Raw genomic sequence first — 11,607 nt, 5'->3', positions numbered from 1 at the left:
CCATTTCTAGCTTTGCCTTGGAGAAAATTTCTTGAGAGTCTTGATCACACACAATACAATCATAAGGCCAAAATTCAAAATAGACATGGTTATCTAAAGTAAATTGAGATACACTTAATAAATTCTATGTGATTTCAAAGACATAGAAGTAATTTTTTTAAAAGAAACTTGATTTCACTGTCTTTATCACAAAGAATTGAAGTTCTTTGAGCTAGAATTTTTGTACCTTGGCCATTACCTACAAACAATTGATCAGAATTTGGAATTGAAGAGTTGGAATTCAGCAAGTTGAGTGAATCTGGTGCGACATAGTGACTTGCTCCTGAATTTGGGTACCATACAAATTCTTGATAATTCTAAGGATTTGAGAAATAAGATCTTGGTTGATGAAACTATGATGATGGTGGTAGTGGTTGTGTGTTAGAGTAAGGGAATGTGGATTGTGGTGATTGTGAGCTATTTCCATAAGCTTGAAAGTTAGGATCGAATCTATGAAAGTAAGTTTGAACCACATGGCCTTGGCGACCACAAAGTTGACACTGAGGTCGATTACTTTGATTAGAAAAATGACCTCCTCTTCCAAATCTTCCCCCTCTTCCTCTTCGAATAAAAGAGCCTCTCTGAGATTGAATGTTATACGGTGATGATACTTGTGCCAGATTTGCCATAGGGATGCCACCTTGTGGTTTCTTGTATCTTTCCAACATATCATCATAGGCTTTGAGGAAAAACTCAACTTCAGGCACATTGTAGGTTGATAATTTTGACATTATAGAAGTAATAAAGACGGTATACTCCTCAGGTAAACCACCAAGAATTGCTGAGATATGGTCATCTTATTGAATTTGATATCCAATGGATTGTAGAAAGTCAACAAGATCTTGGATTTTTGAGAAATAATCTGGTATCAATCCAATTTTTTTTACTGATTTCAGTTGAGCTTTTAAGCTTTGAATTCTTGTGGTAGAGGTCTCAGCAAAATAGTCATTAAGTGCATTCCAAATTTAATAAAATTGATGGCGCTGAAGGATCTTGTTCTTGACGAACTTTGTGGCTAATGCAAGAACCCAACTTGATAGAGTAAGATCATCTAACCTCCATTGTTTGAAGGCTTCAGTTTTTGTTTTAGTCTTCTTAGCAGCATCTTCTTCGTATTGTTGTGAAATCTTGCTTTGGTACAAGACTTAAATTCTGAATTGTAAGCAAAGCTTGGTGTCTCCATGTATTATCATTGTTGTGATCCAACTTCTCAGAAATTGGGGAGATCGATATCTTGGTTGAAGATTCTGATAGAATAATTGATATTATAGAACACCAAATTGAAGAAATCAAGAAAGGAAAAAAAGGGGGAAGAATAGAGACAAAAGGGAAAAAAAATAGGGCAAAAATTGGGGTAAAATTAGGACAAAATTTGAAAGAAAATGAAAAAGGAATCAGAATTTGAAAAGAAGCAGGATCTCAGGCTCTAGATACATAACAACAATTGAGATAGAGTAAAGAATTGGAAGCATGAGAGTGTTTTCATTCACTGACGCAGAAAATAGAATTAGAGAAGAAGACTTTAGACACGAAAGTAAAACTGAAACTCATACGACATTGTGATTGTAGTACCTGTACTCGGTAATGGAGTAATACAACATATATAGTGAAATTACCTATAGTGTAACAACAATAATAACCAATAAATACCAACTAATTCACTTATATTCACTCACAAGGGGTATGAGTGAAAAGAAAAAAAAATATATTGATTTGTTAAGTAGATAAATATTACCAAGGTTCTGAAAATCGAACAGATTATTGAACTGTTCTAGTCACTAATTTTTTAATTTATTGGTTCAACCGGTCTAACCGTAGTTCAACTGAAAAAATCGTTTAATAATAAAATAATAAATAAATAATAAATAAACATCCTAAAATATTTTTCAAATTTAAAATCTTACATAAAATATCACCAATTAAATGTAATTAATCATCAAAATATACAAAAACTTGCTACAAATTTGTTGACAATTAATATAATTATACTTCCATAAAAAATAGTTGGATTGAATTATAATGAACAAGTTAAAAATAGAGAATATTGCCTTAATGTGGGTGAGTCAAAAAGTAAAACAAAAAATGATAGTGTTGCATAACAAACACATAACAGAGCCTAAACAAAAATACCACGGAACCTGAAATAAAAAGAATCCAACACGGAAGAGGGGCAGCGAGTCAACAGAAATTGAGAACAGGGACAGTGCAACCAAACAATGAAAAAAAATAATGAAAACAGAATTTTTTTTATGCAACAAAATAATCAAAACATGAATCATACAATCACTAATTGCAAATTTTTCTTCATAAGAACAAAATAATAAAAACATGAAGCATATAATAAATCAAAAGATCACCCATTGTAAAATTTTTAATAAGAACAAAAGTTAGAACGGTGGAATAAAAATGAAGAAAGATTAACAATTTTCAACTCAATTTTAACAAAGCTCATCACAATAATTAACAACAAAAAAAAAAGCAACGAAGAAACAGTGAATCAGTAACATAGGCAGTACAAATTCAAGAAACTTTAATAAAATTTAACTACAGAAACAGACAATAAAACAGTAATAGAGTTATCAATTTAAAATTTATCATCAAATACAATTATTGAGCAACTGGACATTCGAAAAAAAAAAAGAATGAAAAGAACATTTAAATCACAACAACAACACAACAACACCAATAGAAACATATAAAATAAAGCAACTAAAAATTATCTAAAATTCACCATTGTTGAAAACAATAATTTATATCTCAAAGAATTAAAATCTAAGCTTCCAGCAAAGTGAAGAATACCTAAATCACTAAAAATATTTATTTGTTTGTGGAAGTTTTTTAGTGAGAGTTATTAGAACCTCCACAATATTTTTTATTTGTAGCAATTTTAAAGAATTAACAAAAACTCCCACTGTTTATTTTCAACCCAATTAATTATAAAAAATCCAACCCAAACAAATATTTACCAAGCCCATACCAAAAATAAAAAGATAAAAGAGTTACTCGAGAGAGAGAGAGAACGAGGGAGAGTCTGAAACCCTAAGATCGTGATTCCATCGCAACCGTCGTTCATCTCCTTGCCGCCGTTGCCGCCAAGTCTCCTCCGTCAACGCATCACCCGCTGGAGTTATAAATGGTGGCCAGGTTCACACATTCATCCACTATTTTCTCTCTCTTTCTCTCTCTGATTTTTCGAATTTTTTTCTAATTATCGCTTTTCGTTGTTTGCATTGAGGCCAGCTCACGGAGGAAGAAGCTTAGACTCTTTCAAAGAGGTAAATAAAACGCTCTTTCTCTCAAATTAGATCTATTTTTAGGTTTTTTTTTTTTCTCTATTTTTGAGTTCTTCGTTCTCTGATCTGATTCGCCTACTAGAAAATGTGTTTTTCTTGTGTTTTCTTCGATTCCCTTCGATCTTTGTGTTATTCTTCAATCTTTGTGTTTTCTATTTTTCATTCAGTTATTTTCGTTCACTTAGTTGTACTTTTGTTATCTGAGTTGAATTTGTCAATCTAACTTTTACTTTTTCTTCAATGCAACATCAGTTGCTACAGATGGTTGAGAGCAGTGAAATTAACAGATCTCTGTTGGCACTTCTTGATGAAAACATAGCCGATGCACATAGGAGTAGCCAAGTAAATATATACCAATTGTGTTTCTGGAGAATAATGCTTGTTTTGACATAACATGTTTCCATGTTATTTTGTTGCAGAAACAAGCTGCAGAATATATGGAGAAGCTTCGCGGGGCTCTACTCAAGTACATTACAGTTTAGTGTGCATATTTTTTTTCTTTGTTACAAGTCTGTGAAAAATATTTGTTGTTGATAATTGTAGTACTTTATTATACTAAAGAATTGTGTTGTAGCAGATTTCTCCAATGGGATATGGTATCAAACAATTGTCAATTTTGAATTACAACTACGATTGGGTTCTCTAGTTGATCAAGTATGAAATCTAATTTGAAAACCACTTATGTACTTCATGCTCAGAATCTTATCGCAATGAATTTCCCTTAATTACTATCAATTTTTTTTCTTTGGTTATAGCAACTAGCCAACTACACCATTTTCGTCAGAACAAGTAGACTTCATATAGCAAAGTTACCATATTGACTGAATAGGCCAAGTGTGCTGATTTCATTGAAACCCATTGTAATAGGTTTGAGAACTTGATAAATGTTAATAGAGAAACTTCATTGACAAATAACAAGATTTATGTTATAATAAAGGTAGGCATAAAGGAGGTATGGCTTTTCTTTTTCTCTTTGGTCAAGATGCCATTGCTTTTTCTTCTTTTTTTAAGGTCACTAACTAGGCATGCTAGTAACTAACTGAGGCTGGCCCAATCATGCCTTGATTTGATGCTCGAATTCCGCTTGGTAAGTAGCTGATATGTCATCTTAGAGAAATTCCAAACTTGGTAAGGTTCTTTCCTACCGGTAGAAATTCTAGACTTGGAAATCTTGAAGTTGTTTTCAATCAAGATTCACAAGATATAGAACAATCCACCTTCAAATGGTTGGTTTCAGAACTTAATAAAGTTAACTCTGGAAAGTTTGTAATAGATTTTTATTATAATTTATTTATTCACTGATCTAGTTAGCCATATATCAATGCATTTTATTTGCTAATGTTCATCATTATTAAGTGACCCTTATTGAATGACTTTTTATTACATCAAAACAGGTTCGTATCTTTCCTCAGTTAGAGGAGATCCAATTGAGGAGAATGGAGAAGTTAAAAGACATATGGCCACATGAAGACGAAGTCAGTGCAGATTCATTTCCAAGTCTCATTTCTGTTGAATTGCTAGTTATATAGTTCAATTTTGATGTCACTGTAAAAGCAAATCAGTTTTGATCTCACTGTAAATTGATCAATTATATTGTACTTCTTGATTGTTTACTGTAAAGATCATATTCTTTTGCAGGATGGAAGACTCAAAGATCAACTTCGTAATGATAATTTTTCTTCTTTACAGGTAAGTCTTCTGCTGAGGTTTGATTTTGTGGAAAAATAAATGTATGTGTAGATTAGGATGACAACAAATAATAAATAGAGGTTTGATATGCTGTTGTGATCTCTTTCATTTGTTGCCTGCTCCTCTAGATCCCAATGAACTGATTTATATACCATGTTAATATTTATTACTTAGTGTTTAATTCCATGTCATTAATATTTTGGTATTTATATAAAGAATTTGTCATATCGCAGAGCATGTAAATTCCTTCTGATTGTAGGCCTCTTTTTTATGGCTAAAATTGAAACCTTGCCTATGAGAAGGTTGCATTTTAAATAATACATACATGAATTCTGTTGTCTTTTGATTTTTTATTTTCATTTATTTACTTTTATAGAGACAACTAATAGAAACAAAGGAGGCAATTGAACGTCAGCGCAAATTATTTAAGAAAATACAATATGGTATTATCCTATTACCCCTTCTCTATTTAGTTCATTGTTTCCTAAAGTTGGAGGGGAGGGCTTGACCGCTTGAGTGGATCAAATGTAGGGTTGTTTTTCATCTTACCATTTTTCATTCCCCTTCTTTTTTATGCGTACTAGTTATATGAACATATGATGGCTATGTGTCAATCAAGGCATTTAGTACTTTGTATTTATTGACATCTAATGGCTTTCATTATGTATTCACTTTTCAGATATATAAATAATAACTAATATTATGCTCCTTTTGACAGCACAATTACTTGTATAAATAATAACTAATTAATTAACATTTCAATTATTTGTATATACTTGTGTAGTTATAGTTGATTAATGGGCTTAGTAATGTAGAGTAAATAACGGTCTCTATTCTCATGTCCTCTCTAATTTTATTATGTTAAAGGATCTAACAAATCCAAATCAAAGGAGCCACCAGCCAAGAATAAAAAGTTAGATAATGTCAGTGTAATTATTATGTTTATTAATCTGCAAAATACAAATTGCATGGTTGATTGTCTCTGCATAAGGTGTCATCATATTTTCAAGTAACAGCTAGAATGCTTTAATCGGCCAAATTGATTTTAGTGCTTTGTATAGTTGAAATACAATCTTTATTTCATCCAATTAGGATGTGAAGGGGTTCTTATATTAGTTTACTACCCAGTTTGGTCGAGGTTATATTGACAGACCTTGTTTTATATTTCAAATTATTCATGTTAAATTTTGTTCAAATATGTAATATTTTAATTTCCTTCAAATTTATAATGTGTCTTATTTAAAGATTTCTTTTAAATGATAATTGATTAGTAGTATAATAATGTAATTCTAGTATTTAAATTAATTGTCTTAAGATTAATACTGACATGTTTGTGGAGGTTGAAACACCACATGAATGTCTTTTTTTTAAAAATATAAAATTCTTTTTATGGGGGTTCTAAACCGCCACAATGATTAACCAAGAATTGCCACAAAACACAAGCATAGAACCCCCACAAAAGGTATAGAAAACTGCCACTGAATGGAATTGTGGGGGTTGTGAAAAACTGCCACAAAGGAGCTCGTGGCACCTCAAATTTTGGGGGTTTCTAAAACTGCCACGATCCTTTTTGTGGGGGTTTGAAACCGCCACAAATAGAAAAAAAACCGTCACAAATGAACAAAATCCTTGTAGTGAAACCAAAGAACCTTCAATCACAGCTTAAACTAAAATTCACAATTTCCTCAAATTGAAGCATCAAGCAACTTGAAAATTAAAGTACAAAAAAATAATTTTCAAGTAAAAGATTCAAATCACCAATCCTAACAAAAAACAAAATCAAATTCTAAGAACAAAGCAATCTAGAAGCCTAGAACAGAGCAGAGCAGATCTTGAGTAAGAGAGGGAACATCGCTGACCAGTGAAACAGAGTTGGCGCCAGCGACGATGAAACAGAGCTACGCGACGGAGGCAGGAGGCAAGCCCAACGACGGTGCTTCCAAAGCTGAATTGGTAGCTGCATGAGAACAAAGCTGCACAATGGCGACAGTGGTTTCGAAGCTCTAACTTGCGACGGCGGAAGGAGCAGTCTGACAGTTGGACAAAAGTGAGGGAATGAGCTCGCTAGTGGTGAGAGAAAGGACGAGCTCAAGGGTGATGGAAGGGAGTGTGTGCTGCGCCGTTGTGTAGAGTTAGGGTTGCTGGGTTAGGCAATGGTTAGGGGCTTAAGACATCAGCTATCAAAACGGTGGCGTTTTTTTATAAAATTTAGAAAACTGGCCGAGTCCTAATTTGATTCAACTGATCGGTTCTCGACTAATTTAAAAGTCTAACGTTGATTTTTAAATTTTTCGGTTTTGGCATATGTCCAAACTGTTATTCTCATCCATTCGTAATTCGACCGGTCAATTCGAATCAGTTTTCAAAACCTTGAATATTATTGAAAAATAAAAATTTTAAAAGTGGTCATCACTTAGTTAAGAATTAATTTTTTAATAAGTACCTTTTTTTCCTTACAAGTACTATAAACACTAATTAATTAATGGGTTAAGTATGATTTTGGTTTCTAAAGTTTTTTCATCTTCAATCTTTTTTTACATACAAAATCTTTAAAAAAAAATTGAAGATGAAAAAAATTTTTGATCTATACCTTAGAAACTAAAATCGTACATAACCCTTAATTAATTAACAAAACTTGTAATCAAATTCAAAGGAAAATAAAAGGTACCCAAAGTCTTAAACTACCGAGACACGAAAAGTATAGTGTTACGGTGAGTGACATTAATGCTAATGACATTAATGCTAATATATATATATATATATATATATATATATATATATATATATATATATATAATGCGTAATCTAACAAGTTTAACTAATCTCGTCTAATATCATAATTATGGAGAAAGACCCAAGTAGTAATTAATGCTTTAATTGTTTATTAATAGTCTATTCACGCAGTCAAAGTATATTTCAAAGGAATCATACTAATAGTACAGTATCCAAGTAAAAAGATGCTCCGTGTGACATGCATTATTAACCCACATATAAAGTTGAAACACCTTAATAAAAGAAAGCACATGCTTAAATATTTGGTTAACTCCAATAACAATAATACTATTATTGGTTTGTCTCATACATAGAATATTTTGATGTAGAATACTAGAATTATTCTTCAATCAACTAAATTGAAAGGAAAATTGTGGATTTATGACTTGAAAACTTTTCTATTATTCAAACAGTCAAACGGAAGAAGCCATGGAGTAATTTGCCAAAATCTGTGTGTGGAAGCAAACCCATTAACAATTATTTAAGGTTGATCTTGAATCTTGATGAGTTAATTGTTCATTAATCAACTTTTTATGATAGCTCGCCCATTCTTATAACAACAATGTTATTTATAGACCAAAACCGTTAGTGTCTATATATTTATATCTAATTTATACATTAATTTTATTACAGTAATTAAATTAAAATTTTAAACTTCACTCATTTTTTCCATTAAATTTGAAAGATGTTTAAATGGGCAGCTAGGAACTTCGGAATAAAAAAAAATAAACTTTATTTTGTCATAAATTAATTTTATTATCATAAAAAAATGCTGATAAAAAATGTTTATATATTCGAGAAAGAATGTATATTTTAGAAAAGAAGTTAGAAATTGTATGTGAATATATAAACATTCTTTTCTAAAATATACATTCTTTTATAAACATTCTTTTCTAAAATATACATTCTTTCTAAAAAATTTATAACATACAATTTAGAATTCTTTTACGGATTGACGAATCTGTAAGTTAGTCAATTCTTTTAATTAATAAAGTTAATTAAAATTAATCTAAAAATTTGATATTTAAAAATTAAATAAAAATAAAAAAATAGTTAAACTATAACATAATTTTTTCATTTTTTTAGATTTTTAACTTTAATAGAATAATTCACAACGATATCCGTCAATAGAATCATTTTTATTTTAAGAAATAAGTCATATAATTTGAGCACATATACAAAAAAGTAAAACAAATTAAAATAACTCAAGTTAATAACAAAAATAAAAATAAAAAAGTGAAAGAAGTGTGTTTGAAAATTATATAATTATCAATTTTTGTATATATTTTTGTTACTAATCACTCTTTTATATAAAAAAAAGAAGAAAATATATTTTAGCCTGGCAAACCGGTCTGCATATCTTGTTTCGTCAAAATCTATGAATTTGATGGTACCGATTTGATGAGTTTTTTTTTTAATTGACGAGTTTCAAATTTTAGTCCAACTCATTTTTTTTATTGATAAACACAGAAAATTCGATCCATTTTGTCACCCCTAACAAAAAAACTCACCCTCTTATTTGTAATTATTAATTTTTTATTTTTTAAAATAAAAAATCTCACCTTTTTATTTGTGACTATTAATTTTTTTATTTTTTTAAAATAAGAAATTTTACCTTTTGATTTTTGTTTTTATTTTTTATTTTTGTTCTTCTTGTTTAGATTAAGAATTTTGCTAACTAAGAGCATGCCAATTTGATTTTATGAGGGTTTAACTTAGAGGAGAGGAAAACTAAAAGACATAGGATTTGACTTTGTTTATGAATTTTGTTACTATTTGAAAAATGAATAATTTTGGACGATACTAAAGATAAATATTATTGTATTTTAAAAAAAAAAGTATTAACACAAAAAATATAAACCTTCTTATTTAGTATGGAATATTTAAGAATGAGATTAATTTTTGTTTAGGCAAGAACATGTCGTTCATGCGAAAATCTTGCTTAAGCGAAAAAATTTTGTTTAAGTGAGTTGTTAGATAACTTTTTTTCTAAATTATTTTTTGAATTCACTTATTTGTTATGTTCTTTTTTATTTTTTGAGGCCGTTGATACACCTGCACTTAAAATTTTTCATCATAGTTAAATGACATAAAAAGAGATTAAAAAATTAATAATTAGAAGCACGAAAAATATGTTTTTACTTGCGACTTTATCGAAAGCAAGCAGACGATAAACTCAATTAATTAAATAAAAATGATATAAATTAGTTAATAAATTTCATATTTTTAACACAATTTAAAATAATAAAATGGAGTTTATCCATTGAAACTCTTAAATTTTTTTTGAGTAAAGTATCGTTTTTGTCCTTAACGTTTGGGGTAAGTCCTATTTTTGTCCCTAACATTTAAATCGTTCTATTTGTATCCCGGCCCTAACGTTTATAAAAGTGATTCAATGTTATCCTACTATCAATTATATTAACAAATCAAATTATATTTTTCAATTATTCTCACTTAGATGTATTCATTCTCAATTAGGTCTCATTTGGATGTGTTTGATTTTAATATTATAGCCACTATTTGTGTTTAGATTCAATTATGTCCCTAGAAAAGTGAATTATATAAATGTTGTAGGAATTAGTTTCAACTTTTGATGAGTTATTTTTTGGAGTGGATCATCGATTCTATCTCAGACATTTGTATTCTAACTTAAAGAAGAGATTTTTAAAACTCAAACTAAAGTGCTCATGATGTGTAATTGACAGCAGGATAACTATAAATCACTTTTACAAACATTATGGATACAAATAGGACGATTTAAACGTTAGGGACACAAATAAGATTTACCCCAAATATTGGTGACAAAAACGATACTTTACTCAATTTTTTCTCTTTACTTTCCCTTTATTTAAGAAGCAAACCCATAACATTGACTTTAATATCGTGAGTTGTATTGAGTGCTTATCATTAGATTAAAAATTATGGATATAAATTAAGTGGAATGAAACCCTTTATTTAAACTTAATTACTTGATTGTTACCAAGCAACGTAGTTTAATTTAACTCGAATGCCATCCGAAATTGCCAATACAAAATAGTGATTCATGTAAATTCTAATTCAACACATCATAAAGCATATTCCGATCATAATTGTGCATAGATTGTTCTTCTCGATTTTAACCAAAAAAAAAGTAGTAGTAGCTTGTTGGCGCAGACAAAACGAAATTGCTTTGAAGATGAGAAGAAAAAGAAGGGGACATAGCACAGTAGATGGTGTCTCTTTGTCTCTTATAATATTAATGGAAGTCCAACCCATAATACGGACAAGGTACCTTTTTCTATGTTGTTCAAAAATCAAAGCAATCAACTTCGTGCTTCATATTTCATCATCGTCTATGTTCCCACATCAAAGCATTTGAAAACTTTTAATTAATTGTGTATTCTTACTTTTTTTACTTTTTATAAAGGGAGAAATGACTATTATTTACTTAATAGTTTTTTTTAGGGTTAACACATAAAATTAAAGGATTTAATTTTTATATATTTTATTAAGTCGAGTCCCGGCCCGTTAAATCAAACTTAATTTTAGTTCACAACTTAACTCAAAACAATTGCATTAAGTTCAATTCACCTAAATTCATGAACTTACATAAATAGTAGATACATTATTTATATAAATTATAACTTTTATATAATAAACAACATTATATATAAAAGACAATTATAAATTTTATATGAAAAGATAAATACAAGCATGTTACATTCTTCTACCATAAACAATCAAAATATATATATATATATATATATATATATATATATATATATATATATATATATATGAGTCTATTCTTTCTAAAATAAGAAGTAAATTATTC

The 11,607-nt window shown here is 29.5% G+C and overlaps 1 protein-coding gene across 2 annotated transcripts; it reads left to right on the top strand.

The window, feature by feature from the left end:
* Nucleotides 1–3,003: 3,003 nt before the first annotated feature.
* LOC112772503 (uncharacterized) lies at nt 3,004–5,744 on the top strand. Of its 2 annotated transcripts, XR_003187529.3 has the most exons (8): nt 3,004–3,183; nt 3,280–3,314; nt 3,585–3,674; nt 3,752–3,808; nt 3,910–3,986; nt 4,727–4,807; nt 4,971–5,021; nt 5,398–5,744. XR_003187529.3 is itself a non-coding variant. In XM_025817468.3 (7 exons), the coding sequence occupies exons 3-7, from the start codon at nt 3,594–3,596 to the stop codon at nt 5,527–5,529; spliced, it is 402 nt and encodes a 133-aa protein (XP_025673253.1). In that variant the 5' UTR covers nt 3,004–3,183; nt 3,280–3,314; nt 3,585–3,593; the 3' UTR covers nt 5,530–5,744. The 2 variants fall into 2 exon arrangements, 1 of the variants encoding a protein (XP_025673253.1); XM_025817468.3 differs by lacking the exon at nt 3,910–3,986.
* Nucleotides 5,745–11,607: the final 5,863 nt, after the last annotated feature.

The sequence above is a fragment of the Arachis hypogaea genome, chromosome 18 (assembly GCF_003086295.3).
Source record: "Arachis hypogaea cultivar Tifrunner chromosome 18, arahy.Tifrunner.gnm2.J5K5, whole genome shotgun sequence".
Taxonomy (NCBI): Eukaryota; Viridiplantae; Streptophyta; class Magnoliopsida; order Fabales; family Fabaceae; genus Arachis; species Arachis hypogaea.
The sequence above is the reverse complement of the archived record's forward strand: the minus strand, read 5'-3'. Positions and strand labels throughout refer to the sequence as shown.

Excerpts from the sequence above, each read along its gene's own strand:
- LOC112772503 (XM_025817468.3), top strand. The coding sequence starts at position 3,594 with ATGGTTGAGAGCAGTGAAATTAACAGATCTCTGTTGGCACTTCTTGAT. Across the intron at positions 3,809-4,726 it reads CTCTACTCAAGTACATTACA|GTTCGTATCTTTCCTCAGTT; the intron begins GTTTAGTGTGCA and ends ACATCAAAACAG. Across the intron at positions 4,808-4,970 it reads TATGGCCACATGAAGACGAA|GATGGAAGACTCAAAGATCA; the intron begins GTCAGTGCAGAT and ends ATTCTTTTGCAG.